This window comes from Parasteatoda tepidariorum, chromosome 10 (assembly GCF_982258835.1).
Source record: "Parasteatoda tepidariorum strain Cologne lab strain chromosome 10, Ptep-v5.0, whole genome shotgun sequence".
NCBI lineage: Eukaryota > Metazoa > Arthropoda > Arachnida > Araneae > Theridiidae > Parasteatoda > Parasteatoda tepidariorum.
This window is the reverse complement of record NC_141764.1, coordinates 39,880,821-39,902,422: the sequence shown is the minus strand read 5'-3', so window position 1 is coordinate 39,902,422 and position 21,602 is coordinate 39,880,821. Positions and strand designations below refer to the sequence as shown.

Here is a 21,602-nt window from a genome sequence, read left to right as displayed (position 1 = left end):
TTAAACCATATTCTGCAGCTAAATTTTAATGAGTGTGAGAAATATTGTAGCGAAAATAAAAGAAATGAAAAATGGCCACAATGGAAAAAGATTGATTATTGCTGCCATATCATCCTGTTTTATTACCTAATTATTACTATAAGAGAAAAATCTCTATAACGTTTTCATAGAAATTGTTAAGCATGTAGCTTATTTTTTTCACTAAATATTTTACTGAAAGTGTGGTAATAAGAATTATACTTTTAAAAACAAGAATTTCCAGCTAACTATAAGCATGTAAAGGAAAGAAATTACCTAATGAATGGATTTTGATTTTATTACCTGAATTATTTTCCTTTAATTTTTATTTTACCAGAAATGTGATTACCATACATTACGGTAATTTCCCCACAAATTTTTCCTCCGTGTAGTCAACATGCGAAATGTAGTAACTAAATATTTTTTTGTATTAATCATTTTCTTATTTTAGTTTTGTGTTTGCTTTTGTTGGAAATTTTAATTCATAGTTGTTGTTTTTTTTTTACAAAATTTTGAATTATGATAAATCTACTAGCCTCATTTAGGAAACAATTTAAAGTTTAAAAACATGACATTTTCAAATTTTTTTTATTAAATGTCAATTCTGATATCATTGAGGAATAAATGATTGAGGAATAAATGAGCTGTCACTATTGCTGGGCTTACACAGCGAGCTCAGCTTCAGCTCAGCTCAGACCATCTTGTCAGAAATGTAAAGATCGCAAGTTCGCCATGCCGATAGCATTTTCCCTATCATACTATCAGCCACGAAACCTTAACCCCTTAACGATTGATTAATTTTCAAGAAAGCGATCATAAAAGTGCCTATTTTGCCAAATACGCGTATTTGATTAGTGCTGACATCTAGTTTAAAATAAGCTAACCATCTGCAATTAATTTAAAAATATCCTGGCAGTAAATGAATCTATTCTTATCTATTATTTAAAATATCTGGTGGGTAAAATGAGAAATAAAATGTTTTCCGAGCAAAAGAAATGAATTAGTTTAGTTCTTATTGACGGGTTATTACTGAACACTCCAGCTCGGAAATTTCACGGGAGCGAGAAGTAGAGGGCGAAACCTCACCCCGTCATTTTCACCTGAGCGAGACGGAAGGGGTTACAGAGGAACTATGCTGAGGAAACTTACTTTTATACAATAGAAAAAAAATAACCGAAAATAAAATAAAACCTTTTTACAAAAAATTGAAGAAGATTATTTAAGAAATCGGGATTCATAACATGAAAACATATTTGATTGCCAGAAATATTTAGAAAAAAAACGGTGAGGAGCGATAATGAGAAAAAACGTCAAATTTTTACCCAGCAATAAAAATTGTTTTCCCATCTTCTTCAATAATATTCACTTGATTTTGATAACGTTTTCTCATCGCTTAAATATTAATATATGAAACCTTTTGATTTTCATTTCTTTCAAGGATTAAAAAAAATACATTAAGCGAGATGATTATGGCTTCACCAGTAGCGCTGAATGATGAGTCTTATATAACTTCAACTCATTGTTTTTATTACAATACATCTAATCAAGATATCAAAATAAACATATTTTTGATAGATTTCGTGATGAAAATTTCAAATGTAATTCAATTTCAATCTCCTCTTTCTGTTGTCAGTCCAAGATCTATCTTTTCTTGCAATTCACACACTTTCTTTCGCAGTTCTGCGGAAGCTTTAAAAGCATCTTGAAATGCTTTCTCAGTGGCTCGAGAGCATTTTGAGAAAATCCTGTCTGCACATTCTTGTGCTATGTCAAAGGTTCTATGAAAGACAACAAGAAATAAATGAGAAAAATTGCAAACAAGATTTACAGACACTAATCGTGGAATAATTCAAATTTCATACTGAACCGTTGATTTAAATCAACGACATAAATTTCTTACGATTGCTCTTGTAGTTAGCTTTAATCTTAAACATAATTTTAATTAATTTTAATAAATAATTTCGAATTTGATAAAAATCGAATAATAAAGAACTTTATACTATTTCTTTATACGCATCAATTTATTCAAATTAAAGTAGACCTATACAGGGTTATTCATAATTCCCACCGCCTGTAAACGCCATTTTTCTTTACTACAACTGGCTTAAGTGGTACATGCTACTGCCATCTACCTTCAACTGCTTAAATTAAAACTTGAATACTTTCGGAATAATTTCATATGTTCTTTTTTGCCTTATTCGTCTTCGTTTTTTTTACTATAACGCTTCGAAACCCCGGAGGGAATTATGAATAACCCTGTATATTTATTTATTCCGGTGTATTCTTTGTCTGTTTCACTTAATCCTCTGTTTTAAAATGAAACTTATTTTTATTATGAAATGTTTTTTAAATATGTCTCAGAAGCATTTTAAGTAAACTCGGTCCCCTGATTCTAATTTTTAATTCTACTGCCGCCATGTCTCTTAATGATGTTGTACCTTTGGTTACTGTAAGCTACAGCAAAATTACAGTGAAGGAATGTTGAAAAAAATTGATACCTGACAAAAAATTATGAAATTTGAACACTCAATCACTGATTTTAATTAACATCACTTATTATTAAGAAAAGTTATTTTTTAATTTTAAGTATAGTTTTAAATCTTATGCAAATTATTTAATTCAAATTAATTACTGTGAAGGAATGTTGAAAAAAATTGATACCTGACAAAAAATTATGAAATTTGAACACTCAATCACTGATTTTAATTAACATCACTTATTATTAAGAAAAGTTATTTTTAAATTTTAAGTATAGTTTTAAATCTTATGCAAATTATTTGATTCAAATTAATCACTGTGAAGGAATGTTGAAAAAAATTGATACCTGACAAAAAATTATGAAATTTGAACACTCAATCACTGATTTTAATTAACATCACTTATTATTAAAAAAAGTTATTTTTAAATTTTAAGCATAGTTTTAAATTTTATGCAAATTATTTGATTCAATTAAGGAATATGAAAGTTGATTGTCGGACAGTTGACTATAGCTAATGATTTTAATAAATAATGATTACGATTATAAGTTGATTTCAAATATTAGACATAGTTTAGAATCTGATTCAAATGCTGATAATGGATTTCAATAGGTCAATACACACAAATAGGTTTATTAGTATTGAATCAGAGCATCCATTGGTCTGTCAATTGCATCAAATTCTCTCTATTTAATTAAAAGTTGTAAACATTTAATTGAACTTATTTCGAGAACATATTTAATCTTGGTTTATGCATTTTTAATGTTTTCTAACCTTTTTTAAAGTTAAAAACCTGGCAGAAAATTAGCACTTAACGGAAAATTAGGAAAGATGTGTCCTGTAGTGCTGATATAAATAAATGATAGACGTCTCTAAAGTTTATGATTATCAATGATTTGAATAGATATATTTTTGATGATGATTCAATCTTAAGTGAAAGCAAAATTGTTCCCGATTTCAATGAATTACGAATTCAAATACCGCTTTCATTGATGAATTGTATCTCTTGATTATTTTGATTTTTCCAAAATTTGCAGGTCTATATCAAGTCTTCTGATAAGTCAAATATACTTATTAACTACTCTGTTCTTTTGTAAAAAAATTAAAATTTTCAGACTTATTTGCTTTTGCTTAAAATATCTTGAATCAATTTACTCTTTAGAAAAAGATGCAACTGATAATTTCAAACATTTATTCGAATCATCTGGGGGAATTGATTTGCTTTATTTTGAGTTGTCGTTATATTAAACCCGAGCTACAAAATCAACTTGCATGCAACTGATTTGAATTTTACTAAGCAATTTTCATAATTTAAAGCATATGTTTTGATATGTAAGCTTCAATACGCTTCGAATCTTGTAGTTCAAGCTTCATAGCGTGAGGAAAGTAGCACCATTCATATATCTCTGTGGTCAAAAATATTTTTTAAAAGATTTTGAAAAAATTATGAATATTTTTTTACTCACTTTCTTAACTTCTGCAAACAGACTTGTTTAATTTGATTTAATTGTTTTTATGCCATTTTGACAAAAAAGAAATTATTTTAATTAATATGTTTAAAAGATATTTAAATAATGAGACTACCTATCTTAAATAAATTTAAATTATACTGAAAATATGCTAGACACTGAAATGTAAATTGATTTAAATAATATTGCACAAAAACTACTTACTGGCATATAGTACCTTCCTCTACGTCACAATATTTTAAATCTAACCACGTATCAAAGCTACAATTTTTATCTTTTTTCACAGCTAAATAGAAAACAAATAAACAAAATAATTAAATTAAAAAATAAAGCAAATAAATTTAATAAATAAAAATAACACTTATTGAAAATTAACGAAATATTGTACCTTTTTAAAATGCAAAATTCATTTTAAAATAAACTTTTTATCTTTTTCCAGTTAAATTATTGAAAATTCTTATTCCCGAGTTTAGTTTAAAGTTAATTGTGAACGATGATACGTTTATTAAAAGCTACTTGTTTTTCAAAAAAGCATAAAATTCTCTATAAGAAAATAGAACATAGCAGATAAATTACCTTTTTTGAAAAACTATGTGTATTTAATAGGGTAGTTATTGATAAACTAGCCACGGGCCTTCTTTCTTGGCGCAATTTAAACGTGATTAAAACATATCTAAAAAAAAAGAAAACGTGCATGAATTACGTACTAAGTATTTTTTTAACTCACATTAAAAAAAAAGGCATAACCCTCATTTAAATTAAGTGTGCAATTTTTCTACGTCCAAATTCAACCAGTATATTTCTTAAAAAATACTAAAATGTTGCACAAAAAAGTTTATTAGATGTATTTATAATAATTTATGAACATTTTGTCAATTTAATTATTTGTCGTTAAAACAGCGTTTGTTCCATTCAATCAAGCTATTGACTTCAGCAACAAACGTTAAAGTATCACAAATTTTAAATTTATTGGCTTTGAGGATGACAATTTTTAATAAATCTAGAGGAAAAAAAATAATGACAATTTATAATATACTCAAATATTAATAATAAATGATGGATATTTTTTTAATGAACTCTAGAAAAATGTACCTTCATTAGCAGCTGTACCTTCTGTACAAACATCAATTTCTGTGGCTAATTCTTTTTCCGCTATTTCGGCAAATCCAGTATGGCAAATCAATGCAGCTTCGAGATCACATCTTGTCATATTTGGAGTTATACTACAAATGTATTTAATGAATCATTCCTCCAAGATTTGAAATTCTTTTGATTTATTAATACTGTACTGCATCATTAATATTGTACTGTAATACTGTATCATTCATTACTGATGCAAAACATCCTGAGGGTGATTATAATTTGACATTTAAAAATCTAAAAAACGATTATCGTTTTTCAGAGTGGCTGCTGTACCCTCTATACAAACATTAATTTCTGTAGCTAAGGCTTTTTCCGCTATTTCAGAAAATCCAGTGTGGCAAACCACTGCAGCTTCTACATCACATTTTGTTTTAACAGAACGTGAAATTTTACGAAATAAGAGAAAATATATCGCAAAAGAGAAAAACAATTTAGAATTTTAGTAATAGAGGGCGTCTGTTTTGTTAATGATTAATAAGACGAATGTAAATTTTTGAAGGGAATAACGTTTCCTATCAGGTAATATCTTACCGCTTCAGCTTCTTGGAATTATTTATTTAACGTTATGTTAATGGTTTCCGTTATAAGTGACAAAATCCAAGTGAATGTAATAAAGAACATTTGCAATTTCATTTGTTTGAATTAAAATTTCTCTGTCAGCTTAAGCTTTAAACCAATTACGTTATGACTATTAAAGTGTTAAATTTAATGTTTATTGGTTTAAAATTTCCCTGTTAGCCATCCCTATATAAAGTTTTATAATCCTATTTATAAGCCTATTTATACGAGACTTGTAGAAATATCTAAATAACCCCCTATTTTTACCGAATTAAATGAACCCCCACTTTCACATCAAATTGTTACTTCACAAGTATTTAAAATTTCTTCTAGATGGCAGCACAATTCACAAAAATAACTTATTGACTTCAAATAATGAAGTTTTCCACGAAAATGAATAAGGATGGCGAGAGACCTATCAGGAATGGTATGCATCGTAAGCTAAAGGTGCTCGATTTTGAGGAATTACTTCATACGGTTGCAGTTTAAATTATTTAAAGATAATTCAGATAACTACTTGGATTACTAGTGAAAGCATAAGGAATCTTCTCTTTTAGGCCCAGAAAATTAACAATATAAAGTGTTTCATATTGAGTTAATCGAAAAGTAAAGTTGTTGATTTATTTAGATTTATTTTGCAATAATTGTTAAGCATTTAGATTTCTTTATTCGTGAGGAAATTATTTAGTTGGCACAATTATCAACCTACGCTATCATAGTAGTTGTTCCCTAATTGGAAGGAAGTGATTCTCGGCTCGTCATTCTGTGGAAAGATGGTGCTCCACCACATTGGAATTAGAATGTACCCCAATTCCTCAATGATAGTCTAGCCCAGGGATGGGCCAACTGTGGCCCGCCGTAAGGTTTTATCCGGCCCGTGGATAGAATTTTAACTTGCCGATCTGTGACGAATATAAACAATATACATCCATTTTCTTGTCTACTTTGCTGAAAGCTATTTTCGTTCCTTCTTTTCTAACAAAGTATTGATGACCTTTTTACTTTCTCTATTTTTGTTCTACAAAACATAAATTGATGGAAATATGCAGCTTCAATTGGTAAAATGTTAAAAGCATAAGTTCTTCGTAGAATAGCCGTAGATTGACGCCATCTGAAGCAGTTGTATCTAAATATGCCATAGTTAGAGTTTTACAAATCATTACCAAAAGCTAGTTTCCCAAATTTAATATCTCCTGTCCAGAAAATCAGTGTTATGTTTGCTTCATCTTATGCATGTGATAAATGTTTTCAACTATAAACCTTAGAAAAAATCATTTCAGAACTAGACTAACAGACAAACATTTAGCTTTGAGCATTAAAATAAGTACATCTCACTTGGAACCTCAATATAAACTTCTTTTAAAAATGAAATCACAATTTCATTCATTTTATTAAATTAAAACTTGCATGTCGTTTTTCAATTTTAGAAGTTTGTACTTGGCCCATCGAACTTTTTTTCTTCGTTTTTTTGCCCTCGACCAAAAAAATTTGCCCATCCCTGCCCACTTTGGTAGAAGGAAAGGAACTGCGAAAACAGTTCTGTGGGTTGGCGAGCATATTGAGCAGGAGTAGTAGCTACCTTGGAAATTTATAATAGTGTTTCACTTACTCACAATAGTCGTAGTCTCTGTCATTCTCTTTAAACCATTGGGAATAACAATCTCTTCTGGAATCATCAAAGCACTTAAAATCACTAGCAGCTAAGCCAGCTAAAACTGAAAAATACATTGAAAAGTGAATATAAAAAATATGGATCCATTTTTGTTAATTAAAATATAACTTTAAAATATAATGGCACATAAATTGCATTTTAAACATTAATTTGTTTTCAATGATAACGTTATTAACAGACAGGTATAAATAAGTTTGAATTCAGTCTAACTGAACTTGGATAAAAGTGCTTGATTTACTTTCATGAATTGAGTTATTTAGCCCAATAAGTAAAAATATTCCATGCGTAACATTACAACATATAATATCATTATCTAGTCTTATTTGATTATCTGTAATGTATGTCCCAGGCGGATAGTGAGTATGCATGTTTCAAGTTACGTTAACCTTTCCTTTGCCAATCTGACTGTTTGTAGCAGTGAATATGAATATTAAACATCATTTAAACTGAAAATTGAAAACATTTTAGCAAAAATGTTCAGAAAAATATATTTGTTTTCAATAAACGTTGAAATTTTTTAAAAAATCGATGTTACCCTGAGAATTTACCGAGTTTCTAGCTGCATGGTAGGGAACACCAAAATGCTTGGTAATTTTTACTTAAGCTCCTTGTTAATGATTTTGGTAAAATTAATAATAGAATATGGTTTTATTATATGTGATAAAATATGGTAAAATTTTGTAATTTTATTACAGTACATTAGAGCATTGTATAAAACCAGTCGCTCAAATTTACGTTTCAGTTTGTATTTTTTACTGAATATGTAAAAATAAGAACTATAATTTTCAAACCAGAATTTTAAGTAAACCGTTACCATATGAATGAAAATGGCTTAAATAACGTATATTTTGGTTTTTAATGCCTGAATTAAGTATTTTTTTTTACCAGAAATATCATGACCATGCCGTACTTTAATTTCGCCAGAATTGTTTTTCGCAATTTATCTACGATTAACTAATTTTTTGGGAGTTAAGTAATAAAAGTGTCTGTTTTAGTTTCAGGAATGTAATTAATGGATTTAAAATTTTTGTGTTGCAAGATGTGCCGTAGGCGGATAGTGAGTATACGTGTGTCTAGTTGCGTAAATCTATCCCTTGGAAATCTGACGGTTTGTAGCAGTGAATATGAGTATAAAACATTATTTAAATTAAAAATTGAAAACATTTTCGCAAAAATTTTCGTAAAAATGTAATTGTTTTCAATAAAAGGCGAATTTTTAAAAAATCGATGTTATGTTGAGAAAAAACGTATGATCAAAATTTACCGTGTTTCTGGTTGTAGGGGTGGAAACACCAAAATGCTTGGTAGTTTTTACTTTTGGTAAATTTAATAATAGAATATGGTTTTATAAAATATGTGATAAAAGTAGGTAAATCTGGTAATATTTTGTAGTTTTATCATGATACCTTAGAGCATTCTACAGGACCATTCGGTCAAATTTACATTTCAGTTCGTATTTTTCATTGAATATGTGAAATTCAATATAGATAATATAGATAATTCTCTTACGTGGCTCCCAAATTTTGGCTGTATTTCTTTTCCGCTGATGGCAACGTTTGCTTTGTTTTGTTTACGTTACTATTTGTCTTACATGGCGAATCGACCAATGATTGCCGCTAAAAATGCCACATGCCAAATCTACTGAGGTGGTTCAACATATAGCACTTTTAAAAACGGAATCTGAAATAACCAGAGAGCATCAGCTGCCGCAATCTCATACTATTAAGCTAGGCAGAAGTGAGTAGTCTTTGTGGATAGATCTCTATTTTAGCAATTTGTCGAAATCTCGATTTTAGTAATTTGTCGAAATCTCTATTTTAGTATTTTGTCGAAAGCTCTTTTTTTTCACGAATTTATATATTACGAATTTATTTGACGATTTTTGATTTATATCACGAATTATACTATAGCACATTTCTAATAGGTTTAACGAATTACTTGTCATTTATTTGAATTCAAATTTATTTTAGTGACTTAGTATTTACTAAAAAGATGACATTTTTTTTAAAAAAAAAGTTGTTATATGGACTTGAATGATGGTATTGAATTCTTAGAATTTTGTGCATTTGCAATGTACCTAAGTTAGTAGCGAGCGAAGCGAGCTTGGTTTGGGAAACCATATAAGATTGCGTAGCAATTTTCTAGGGTTGGCGACGTCAGCGAGCAGGGGGAGCAGCCCACTAGTTAACTATAATTTTCAAGCCAGAATTTTAAGTAAACCGTTACCATATGAACGGAAAAAGTTTAAATATCGTATATTTTGGTTTTCAGTGCCTGAATTAATTTTTTTTTCTAATTTTTTTTTACCCGAAATATCATTACCATGCAGTGCGATAATTTTTTTAGAATTTTTTTTCGCAGTGTATCTACGATTAACTGATTTTTTTGCAGTTAAGAATTATTAAAACTAAGGAAAATCATACGGCTTAAATTGCAAATGATACCCTTTTTAATTTAAAGATTTAAATACAAATATACTTACAGCACAAAATAATTGCACCAAAGAACTTCATGTTATGCCCCTTTAGTTATTGTGTTGATTTTACTAACTTGACTCGTTTTAAGTAAGACTGTTTGGGAAGTAATCAGGTGTTATCAGAAATCAAACAGGTGATATATTTTCTAAATATTTCCAGTAAATAATAACATTTTCAAGGTTCTTGAAAAGTTACATTTTTTATCAGAATGTAGAAAAAAAAAACGAAATGATAAATAGTATTAAGTGAGCAAACAGAGAATTGAAATTCGCTGTTTCCGTTCCGTCGTTTCCGGTGTTTTGCGTTCTGACTCCTTAAAACAAACAGGAAAATTTTCAATGCTTGTTAATATTTATTTAAGGTAAATGAAATTTATTAATATTTATTGGAAAAAATGTGCTTAAAATCTATTCAAAAATTGATTTACTTAAATGCTGTTTTTTCCAGCAAATATAAATTTCCATTGACGCTCAGCAAAAATACTATCTTGAATTTTGAGTGAATTGCATTTGAAGTGCATTTGGTAATTATTTTTACAAAATTAGCAATAAAACACGGTTTTAAATTATGCGATAAAATTTGGTAATTTCATCATGATTCCTTTTTTGCTTTATTTTCTTTCTCACAATTTTGTAGTTGATACTGAATCATGAACGTTAATCTATCATTGTGTTATCCAATGATGTTTTTATTATTATTATTATTATTTCATTACTTTTTCGAATTTCTCACTGGATAATACACCAGGGAAAGGAGTTTCGAAGTTTGAGGAAAATCTATCTCTCGTTTTCTTACGTCTAGTAGGTCTTCAGCAGTATTTACTATTTTCTGACTTTGATTACTTATAGAATCAATTCTTTTTGCAACTTAAAGTTTAATATGAAAGTGATGCGCCCTTTGCTTTTTAGTCTGACGAAAGTAAATTATTTTCTTCTTTTTTACACTGAGAATAAAGTATGGTTGAAATTACCAGAATATGGTAAAAGTTACCGTGCTCCTGGTTTCATGAGAACACTAAAGCTCTTGGTAATTTTAGCGCAGTGCCTTGGTAACAATTTTGGTAAAATTAGCAAAAAAATATGGTTTTATAATAAGTGATAAAATTTAGTAAATTTTATCAGGATATCTTAGAGCGTGGCATAGAGCCTATTTATTCGATTAAGTTTACTTTTCGGTTTTGTATTTTTTAAGATATGTGTGGCAATAAAAACTGTAATTGTGAAAACCAGAATTTCTGGTAAACCGTCACCATGTGAACGGAAACCGTTACCAGATTAATGGTTTTATACCGTATATTTTGGTTTTTAATACCAGAATTACGGTTTTTTATTGCCAGAAATGTTATTCCCATTCACGTAACTACCCCCACGTAAACTAAACACTACCAAACTACAGAAAAGTAAAAGTACAAACTTAAAAAGGTTGAAACACACAGAAAAAATCCCAAAATCGAAAAAATAAAATAAAAATAAAACTGAATAAAAGTTAAAAGTGCTTAAAACATCAAAGTGGATGAAATCAACCAATAATAAAAGTGTCAAAATACAGGTAAAAACATATAAAAGTATGGTCAGGCAAAGCATCAAATGGTAAAATATGAAAAATCACATTAAAAAACAAATAAGACTAAAATAAGATTAGTAGAATAATTGAAATAGTCGACTAAAAGTTCACGTGTCTCCCTTTCAAGGCTTAGTGCCTCTAAGATTAAAAATTTTCTAAGGTAAACCAAAGTTTCACTAAGTGGATAAACACTCAAAGTTGACACCAGGTAAGACAGAAGGTCTTACCTGGTGTCAACTTTGTGTGGTAAATAAGAATTATACTTTTGAAAACCAGAATTTCTGGTTCACTGTAACCATGTGAATGAAAAAATTACCAAGTGATTTGATCACCAGAATTAATTTCTTTCAATTTTTATTTTGTCAGAAATGTCATTACCATACATTACGGTAATTTTCACAGAAATTTTTTTTCCGTGTAGTCAACTTGCAAAACGGAGTTACTTAAATTTTTATTTTTATTTATCATTTTCTTCTTTTAGGTTTATGTTTGCTTATGTTGGAAATTTAGTTCATATTTTAGTTTGTTTTTTGTTGCAGAACTTTGAATTATGGTAAATCTACTTAGCGCCATTTAGGAAACAATTTAAAGTTTAAAAACATGATGTTTTCGAATTTGGTTATCAAATGTCAATTTTGATATCATTGTTGAATCAGTGGGCTGTCACTATCACTGGGCTTACCATCTCCGGTGAAAACTTAAAAGTCCACTCAGCTTCGGCTCAGCTCCGCCCTGCTTGTCAGAGATGTAAAAGAGACCAGTGCGCAATGCTGATAAAATTTCCACCAGCATGCAATGAGTCATGAAATTATGGAGCCTTAATCTGCCTGACAGATGAACTATGTGGAGAAGACTTACTTTTATACAATAGAAGAAAATTTTACCGAAAATAAAATAAAACCTTTTATAAAATTTTTTAGAGGATTATTGAAGTAATCGGGAATAATAGCATTAAAACCTAGTTGATTGCCAAAAAATTTTAAAAGTATTTGAAAAGCGATAATGAGGAAAACCGTCAAATTTTCACCTAGCAATAAAATTGGTTTCCCTCCCTCTACAATATTCACTACATTTTGAAAACGTTTTCTGATCTTTTAAATATTAATATATGAAACCTTTTGATTTTCATTTCTTTCAAGGATTAAAAGAAAAAATACATTAAGCAAGATGATTATGGTGCACTAATAGCGATGAATGATGAGTCTTATATAACTTCAACTCATTGTTTTTATTATAATACATCTAATCAAGATATCAAGATAGACATATTTTTGATAGATTTCGTGATGAAAATTACAAAGTGTAATTCAATTTCAATCTCCTCTTTCCGTTGTCAATCCAAGATCTATCTTTTCTTGCAATTCACACACTTTCTTTCGTAGTTCTGCGGCAGCTTTAAAAGCACCTTGAAATGCTTTCTCAGTCTCTCGAGAGCATTTTGAGAAAATCCTGTCTGCGCATTCTTGTGCTATGTCAAAGGTTCTATGAAAGACAGCAAGAAACAAGTGAGAAAAATTACAAACAAGATTTACACTAATCGTGGAATTATTCAAATTTCATTCTTAACCGTTGATTTAAATCAACGATATAAATTTCTTACGATTACCCTTGTAGTTAGCTTTAATCTTGAACATAATTTTGAACTTGATTAAAATTAGTGATTCGAATAATGAAGAACTTTACTATTTTTTTATACGCATCAATTTATTCATATAAAAGCAGACCTATATAAAGAATTATTCATAATATCCTCCGGGGTTTCGAATCATTAAAGTAAAAAAAACGAAGACGAATAAGGCAAAAAAGAAGATATGAAATTATTCCGAAAGTATTCAAGTTTTAATTTAAGCAGTTGCCGGTAGATGGCAGCAACATGTACCACTGAAGCCAGTTGTAGTAAAGAAAAATGGCGTTTACAGGCGGGGGGAATTATGAATAACCCTATATATTTATTCCGGTGTATTCTTTGCCTTTTTCACTTACTCCTCTGTTTTAAAATGAAACTTATTTTTATCATGAAATGTTTTTAAATATGTCTCAGAGGCATATTAAGTACACTCGGTCTCCTGATTCTAATTTTTTATTCTACTGTCACCATATCTTTTAATGATGTTATACCTTGGGTTACTGTAAGCTACAGCAAAATTACTTTAAAGGAATGTTAAAAAAATATTGATACCTGACAAAAAATTATGGAATTCGAACAATCAATCACTGATTTTAATGAACATCACTTATTAAGAAAAGTTATTTTTAAATTTTGAGTCTAGTTTTAAATATTATGCAAATTATTTGATTCAATTTAATAGCGCAATTAAGGAATATGAAAGTTGGTTATCAGATAGTTGACTATAGCTAATGACTTTAACAAATAATGATTATGATTATAAGTTGATTTCAAATATTAAGCATAGTTTGGAATCTGATTCAAACACTGATAATGGATTTGAATTGGTTAATACACACAAATGGGTTTATTAGAATTGAATCAGAGCTTCAATTGCTCTGTCTATTGTATCAAATTTTCTCTATTTAATTAAAGGTTGTAAAAATTTAATTGAATTTATTTCAAAAACATATTTAATCTCGGTTTACGCATTTTTAATGTTTTCTAACCTTTTTCAAAGTTAAAAACCTGGAAGAAAATTAGCGCTTAACAGAGAATTAGGAAAGATGTATCCTGTATTGCTGATATAAATAAATGATAGACATCTCCAAAGTTTATGATTATCAAAGATTTGAATAAGAATATATTTGATGAGGATTCAATCTTAAGTGAAAGAAAAATTATTCCAGATTTCAATGAATTACGTATTTAAATACCGCTTTCAATGATGACCTGCATCTCTTAATTATTTTGATTTTTCTAAAACTAGCAGGTCTATATCAAGTCTTCTGATAGGTCAAATATACTCGTTCTATAAACTACTCTGTCCTTTTTTTAAATTTTTTTTAAAGATTTGTTCGCTTTTGTTTAAAATATCTTGAATGAATTATTTTTTAAGAAAAAAATGCAACCATAATTCCAAACATTTATTCGAATCATCTGGGGGAATTGATTCGGTTTATTTTGAGTTGTCATTATATTTAACCATAGCAACAAAATCAACTTGCACTTAACCAATTTGAATTTTACTAAGCAAATTTCATAATTTAAAAGCATACGTTTTGATATGCAAGTTTCAATACGCTTTGAATCTTGTACTTCAAACCACAAAGAGTGAAGAAATATGCACCGTCCTTTTAACTCTGTGGTCAAAAATAGTTTTAAGAGATTTTGAAAATCTTTATTGATAATATTTTTCTACTCGCTTTCTAGACTTCTGCAACAGACCTGTGTAACTGTTTAATTTGATTTAATTATTTGATTTAATTTTTATGCCATTTTGACAAAAACGAAATTATTTTAATTAATATGTTTAAAAGATATTTAAATAATGAAACTACCTATGTCAAATAAATTTAAATTACACTGAAAATGTACTACACTGAAATGTAAAATTATTTCAATAATATTGGAAAAAAACTACTTACTGGCATATAGTACCTTCCTCTACGTCACAATATTTTAAATCTAACCATGTATCGAAGCTACAAACTTTATCTTTTTTCACAGCTAAATGCAAAACAAATAAACAAAATAAATAAATTAAAACAAATAAATTAGAATAGCATTTATTCAAGATTAAAGAAATAACGAAATATTGTAACTTAAGTTTTAAATGCAATATTCATTTTAAAATTAACTTTTTATCCTCCTCCTGTTAAATTACTGCAAATTCTTACTCCCAAGTTAGTTTAAAATTAGTTGTGAAAGATGATAAATGTTTGAAAAGCTATTTGTTTTTCAAAAAAGAATAAAATTCTCCTTAAGAAAATAAGTAATAGCAGATAATTGCCTTTTTGATAGGTATATTTAATCGAGCCAACTGGTATTGACCAACATATTGACCAACTAGCCATGGTCCTTTTTTCTTGACGCAATTTATACATGTTTAGAACATTTTTCCAAAAAAAAAAAAAAAAAAAAATGAAAACTTGCGCGAATTACGTATAATACGTATAACTTATAGTAAAAAAATATAACCTTCATTTAAACGAAGGGTATAATTTTTATGTTTAAATTCAGCCTGTATAAAAAATATTAATAATGCTTATAAAAAGTTTATTATATGCATTTATAATAGTATACGTACATTCTTGTCAATTTAACCGAATCTCATTTCGAGATCTTTTACGCAACTGATTATCAATGTTTAACTGCATTCAAAAATGTAATTTGTTTTTAAAACAGCGTTTGTGCTATTCAATTAAACTATTAACTTTACAACAAGCTTTCTACCACAAATTTTAAATTAAAAATATTTATATCACAAATTGTAAAATTTTTGGATTTGATGCTGACAAGTGACAATCTGAAAACAATAAAAAATAATGACAATTTATAATAAACTCTAATATTAATAACAAATGATGAAATTTTTTTTAATAAACTCTAAAAAAATTCACCTTTATTGGCTGCTGTACCCTCTGTGCAAATATCAATTTCTGTGGCTAACGCTTTTTCCGCTATTTCGGCAAATCCAGTATGGCAAACCAATGCAGCTTCTAGAGCACATCTTGTCATATTTGGAGTTGTACTACAAATGTATAGAATGAATAATTCTTTTGAAATTCTTATGAATTTGAAATTCTTTTGAGTTATTAATACTGTACTGTAATTCGATACTGTATCATTCAATATTGACGCAAAACGTCTAGAGGTTGATTATAATTCGACATCTAACAATCTTGTAAAATAATGGTCGTTTGTCAGAGTGGAGTGAAAAAAAAGAAAAGCTTCAGTTTCTCAGCATTACATTATGTTAATGATTTCCGGTTATAAGTGACATAATGGCTGAAAAGACAAAATCCAAGTAAATGCAATAAAGAGCATTTGCAATTTCATTTATTTGATTTAAAATTTCTCTGCCAGATAAAGCTTTAAACCATTTATGTAATTACTAGTAAAGTGCTAAATTAAATGCTAATTGGTTTAAAATTTCCTTGTTAGCTGTCTCTAAATTTTAAATTAGATTTTTCCATATTTCCTCTTTCTTTCTGAGTACTTAATTCAAAGTACGGGTCATTCTGTTTAATGGTTATTCTTTTACAGCCTTTTATATGTCGGATTATTAACAATTTGAAAACCTATTTCTAAACAAGTTTTAGTTTCAAGTATTGCTTGCATATCGGAAAGATGTATCTTTTTATTCTGTCTGGCTAAAATAGTCCTTTCACCAGTTTCATGGAGTAATATCTGTAACTATGGTTACGAGATAGAATTACACTCTATAAGAAAAAAAATCGACGCACCAAGAAGCAATCGGATGATTGCTTCATGGTGCCAGATTACAGTGGTGCATCACTCGATCAGGCTGGAATGATGCCGACTGGGGACGTATAGTCTTCAGCGACGAATCCCGCTTCCAACTGTGTCCTGACGATCATCGAAGACGTGTTTGGAGACGCACGGGGCAGAGGGGGGATCCTGCCTTCACTATTGCACTCCACACCGGCCCTCAACAAGGCATTATGGTCTGGGGTGCCATTTCCGTTGACAGCCGGACCCCTTTGGTCATCATTAGACGTACACTTACTGCACAGTGGTACGTCGACAACATCCTAAGACCTGTTTTGCTACCGTTCCTTTTGCAGCGCCCAAGGCTGGTTTTTCAACAGGACAATGCAGGACCACATACGGCACGTGTTGCTATGAACGGTCTTCAAGCTTGTCAAACTCTTCCTTGGCCTGCCAGATCACCAGATCGCTCTCCCATCGAGCATGTCTGGGATATGATGGGAAGGCGATTGCACCCGGCACGGAATGTTGATGACCTCGTTCGACAAGTGGATAGAATTTGGCAGGAAATACAGCTAGAAACCCTCCCGGAGCTTTATCGGTCTATGCCAGTCTGTGTGGCAGCTTGTATCCAGGCTAAAGGCGGGTCAACACCTTATTGAACTTGTTACTGTAACTCTTCAATAAACTATTCAATTGTTTTGAAATTTTAATCATTTACTATTCTGTACATTGTCTTCTTATCCACCAATTTTCGTTTCAATCGGACAACTCCTTCTTGGTGCGTCGATTTTTTTTGTTATAGAGTGTATTTAAAGTAAGGTTGTGAGGATAAACAGTGGCGGAAAGGAATATGCTGTTAGTCGGTTTATCATCAATTTAAAAGCCTATCTATAAGCGATAACCTATAAACCTATATAATTTTATAACCCTATTTATAAACCTATTTTTAAGAGACTCGGAGAAATATCTTAACAACCCCCTTTTTTTATCGAATCAAACCAACCCCCATTTTCACATCAAATTGCATTTTTTGTATCGTTCCTATACATATGGTTACTTTGCAAGTATTTAAAATTTCTTTTAGATAATTTACAAAAATATCCGTTTGACTTCATACAATGAAGTTCTCCATAAAAACGAATAAGGCTGGCGAGCGACATATTAGCAATGGGCTGCATCTTAGGCTAAAGTTGCTCGATGTTGAGGAATTACTTCATACGGTTGCAGTGTAAATTATTCAGGTAACTACGTGGATTGCCATTCAAAGCATAAAGAATATTCTCTTTTAGGCCCGGAAAATTAACAATAAAAAGTGTTTCATATTGAATTAATCAAAAAGAAAGTTCTATTGTTGATTTATTTTGGCGGAAAAAAATCAATTTTGCTACAATTGTTAAGTATTTGGACTCTTTTCTCCGTGAGAAAATTATTTAATTGGCGCAATTATAGACCTACGCAATCATAGTGGTTGTTCTCTAACTGGAAGGAAGTGATTCTCGGCTCTTCAGTCTGCAGCAAGATGGTGCTCCTCCACATTGGTACCTCCTCTATGATAGTTTAGCCCATCTCTAGATTGACTTTGGTAGAGGGAAAAGAACTGCGAAAACAGTTCTGTGGGTTGGCGAACTTATTGAGCAAGGGTAGTAGCTACCTTGGAAATTTAGAATAATGTTTCACTTACTCACAATATTCGAAGTCTCTGTCATTCTCTTCAGACCATTCGGAATAACAAGAGTTTCTGGAATCTTCAAAGCACCTAAAATCACATGCAGCTAAGCTAGCTAAAACTAAAAATACATTGAAAAGTGAATTAAAAAAAAATAATTTTTTTTAATATAAAATATAACTTTAAAATACAATGGCACATAAATTGCATTCTAGACATTAATTTGTTTTCAAAGTCAACATTGTTAACACACAGGTGTAAGTAAGTTTGAATGCAGTCAAATTGAACTTAAATAAAAATGTCTGTTTTACTTTCAGGAATGTAGTTTATGGCTTTACAATTTTTGAGTTATTTAGCCCAATAGAATAAAAATTTTCATGCATAACACTACTACATACAATATAATTATATAGAACTATTTGTTTTGCAAGATATGACGAAGGCGGGCAGTGGGTGTTCACGTTTCAAGTTACGTTAATCTATCGCTTGCCAATCTGACAGTTTGTAGAAAGGAATATGAGTATTAAACATCATTTAAACTGAAGTTTGAAAACATTTTAGCAAAAATGTTCATAAAAATATGATTGTTTTCAATAAACGCGGAATTTTTTTAAAAAATCAATGTTACCCTGAGAATTTACCGTGTTCCTAGCTGTATGGCAGGGAACACCAAAATGCTTGGTAATTTTTACTAAAGCTCCTTATTAATGATTTTGGTAAAATTAATAATAGAATATGGTTTTATTATATGTGATAAAATATGGTAAAATTTTGTAATTTTATTACAGTACATTAGAGCATTGTATAAAACCATTACGCCAAATTGTACGTTTCAGTTTGTATTTTTCACTGAATATGTGAAAGTAGGAACTATAATTTTTAAACCAGAATTTTAAGTAAACCGTTACTATATGAACGAAAATGGTTCAAATAACGTATATTTTGGTTTTTAATGCAAATTTAAGTTTTTTTTAACCAGAACTATCATTACCATGCAGTACAATAATTTTTTTTAGAAATTTTTTTCGCGTTGTATCTAAGATTAACTGATTTTTTTTGGAGTTAAGTATTATTAAAACGCAGGAAAATCATACGGCTTAAATTGCAAATGATACCCTTTTTAATTTAAAGATTTAAATACAAATATACTTACAGCACAAAATAATTGCACCAAAGAACTTCATGTTATGCCCCTTTAGTTATTGTATTGAGTTTACTGCCTTGACTCGTTTTAAATGAAATCGTTTGGGAAGTAATCAGGTGTTATCAGAAATATATCAAACAGGTGATATATTTTCTAAATATTTCCAGTAAATAAATTTTTTTTTCAAGGTTCCTGAAAAGTGATATTTTTTTTTATCAGAATGATGAATAAAAACGAAATGGTAAATAATATTGCGTGAGCAAACAGAGAATTGAAATTCCCTGTTTCCGTTCCGTCGTTTCCGGTGTTACGAGTTCTGACTCCTTTAAACAAACAGGAAAATGTTCAATGTCTGTTAATATTTATTTAAAGTAAATGAGTTGAAGTGTTTTAATATTTATTTGAAAGTGTGCTAAAAAGCCATTCAAGAATTAATTCACTTAAATGTTGTTTTTTCAGCAAATATATATTAAATGTATCTACTAAGTATAAATTAAATGTTACCGTTGAATTGCAAAGAGTTTAGAAGGATTGAGAGGAGTTATGATGTTTGACAAATAAAGTTGTTGCCGTTAGATTAACGATTCAAGATTTTCATCTTCACACTGAGAAAGAAAGTATGGTCAAAACTACTAAAATATGGTACACTTGACTGAGCTTCTGGCTCCATAAAAACACCAAACAGTTTGGCAATTTTTCACAAAGTGCTTTGGTAATTATTTTTTCAAAATTAACAATAAAACAAGGTCTTATATAATGTGATAAAATTTGGTAATTTTAGCATACCTTAGAGAAGTGGTCTCCAACCCCTGGGATGTTGATCGGTACCGGTTCTTGGGTCAAATAGTAGCGGGCTGCTCAAAAAATTTCCATTTTATTTACAATGATGTGTTTCTCTTGGGTTGGTACGACTTTAAACGGGCTAGAGATAAACCGGGAATGAGAGACGTAACCTAAAGCAGCACCAATACCATGCATTTAGCTGTATTTTTTTTCTTTTTTTGAAGTCATGTTTAGATACAATTAAATTTAAATTTTTAAACCAAAATATTTTAAAATATGAACAATCAACGCCCCTTCCTTTGGCGGGACGTGGTAAAATTATTAAATGTTGAACGTTCCGCGGCGATAAAAAGGTTGGGGAGCATTAAATAAGACCATCCAGTTAAATTTACTTTTCAGTTTTCCGCTTTGCATTTTTTACTATAGGTGTGGAAATAAAATCTATAATTTTGAAAACCAGAATTTCCGGTAAACGTTTATTATATAAAAGAAATTATCAAAAGAATGGTTTAAATATCGCGTATTTTGGTTTTATTACCAGAATTATAACTTATTTCTTTTTATCAGAAATATCAGTACATTATAATTACTTTTTTCGTGAACAAAGATAAGGATTATTTACACTTCCAGACTTTCAGATAATTTTTCCTGAATTTCTGCTATTCCGCTTTTAAAACCTGTCTAACCTGCCATTCGAGCACATAAAAGTAGTTTCTATAGATGGTTTTAAAAATCGGTATATGTATTTACTTTGAAGTAGAAATTTCAGAATTATTACAAAGAAAATGGGGGGGGGGGGAGGAAATCAGTCAAAGACAGAAAAAAGTTCATTATATCGAACTTCCTCACTTTTTTGGTTTACTATATCCACTAAAAATAACATTACACGTGTATAGCGAGGCACAGGACCAAGCATTTCGTTCATTATATCCGGGAGTTCACTATAAGCCGTTTTCACTGTAGTATATATATATATATATATATATATTACAGCTAGCAACTTATGTCCGAATATGTCGATATGTCATCATACGCCACAAGAGGCATGTCCCTATTATTATTTGGTTACTCGTTTGTATTTAACCGATGCTTCTATTGAAATTTTCGTAATGTAACTAACTTGAGTTTGACAAATTATTCACCAAATCATTAAATCATAAAAAAAAAAAAAATTCTGAGTCTTTTGGAATGTTTTTCTCATTTATTATAAGAAGATAAAAATTCAAGATACATTAAAGGGAACCTCTTGTAAAGTTTTCCTTCAATTAGTATTTATTTTTTTGAAACA

At 29.6% G+C, this 21,602-nt stretch overlaps 2 protein-coding genes across 2 annotated transcripts; both read right to left on the bottom strand.

The window, feature by feature from the left end:
- Nucleotides 1-1,524: 1,524 nt before the first annotated feature.
- On the bottom strand, nt 1,525-9,958 carry LOC139426254 (uncharacterized). Its single transcript, XM_087153350.1, has 5 exons — nt 9,820-9,958; nt 7,275-7,380; nt 5,057-5,187; nt 4,169-4,250; nt 1,525-1,796 (listed from the first exon to the last, which is right to left on the bottom strand). The coding sequence occupies exons 1-5, from the start codon at nt 9,848-9,850 to the stop codon at nt 1,628-1,630; spliced, it is 519 nt and encodes a 172-aa protein (XP_087009476.1). The 5' UTR covers nt 9,851-9,958; the 3' UTR covers nt 1,525-1,627.
- Nucleotides 9,959-12,586: 2,628 nt separating this feature from the next.
- On the bottom strand, nt 12,587-19,685 carry LOC107440634 (uncharacterized). Its single transcript, XM_016053605.3, has 5 exons — nt 19,541-19,685; nt 18,403-18,508; nt 15,887-16,017; nt 14,912-14,993; nt 12,587-12,859 (listed from the first exon to the last, which is right to left on the bottom strand). Exons 1-5 carry the CDS (start codon nt 19,569-19,571, stop codon nt 12,691-12,693), a joined length of 519 nt encoding a protein of 172 aa, XP_015909091.2. The 5' UTR covers nt 19,572-19,685; the 3' UTR covers nt 12,587-12,690.
- Nucleotides 19,686-21,602: the final 1,917 nt, after the last annotated feature.

Coding starts and splice junctions, on each gene's coding strand:
- LOC139426254 (XM_087153350.1), bottom strand. CDS start 9,850: ATGAAGTTCTTTGGTGCAATTATTTTGTGCT. Junction 4,251..5,056: donor AGGTACAGCTGCTAATGAAG/GTACATTTTTCT, acceptor TTTTCTATTTAG/CTGTGAAAAAAGATAAAAAT. Junction 1,797..4,168: donor GAGGAAGGTACTATATGCCA/GTAAGTAGTTTT, acceptor TGTCTTTCATAG/AACCTTTGACATAGCACAAG.
- LOC107440634 (XM_016053605.3), bottom strand. CDS start 19,571: ATGAAGTTCTTTGGTGCAATTATTTTGTGCT. Junction 16,018..18,402: donor AGAGACTTCGAATATTGTGA/GTAAGTGAAACA, acceptor ATACATTTGTAG/TACAACTCCAAATATGACAA. Junction 14,994..15,886: donor GGGTACAGCAGCCAATAAAG/GTGAATTTTTTT, acceptor TTTTGCATTTAG/CTGTGAAAAAAGATAAAGTT.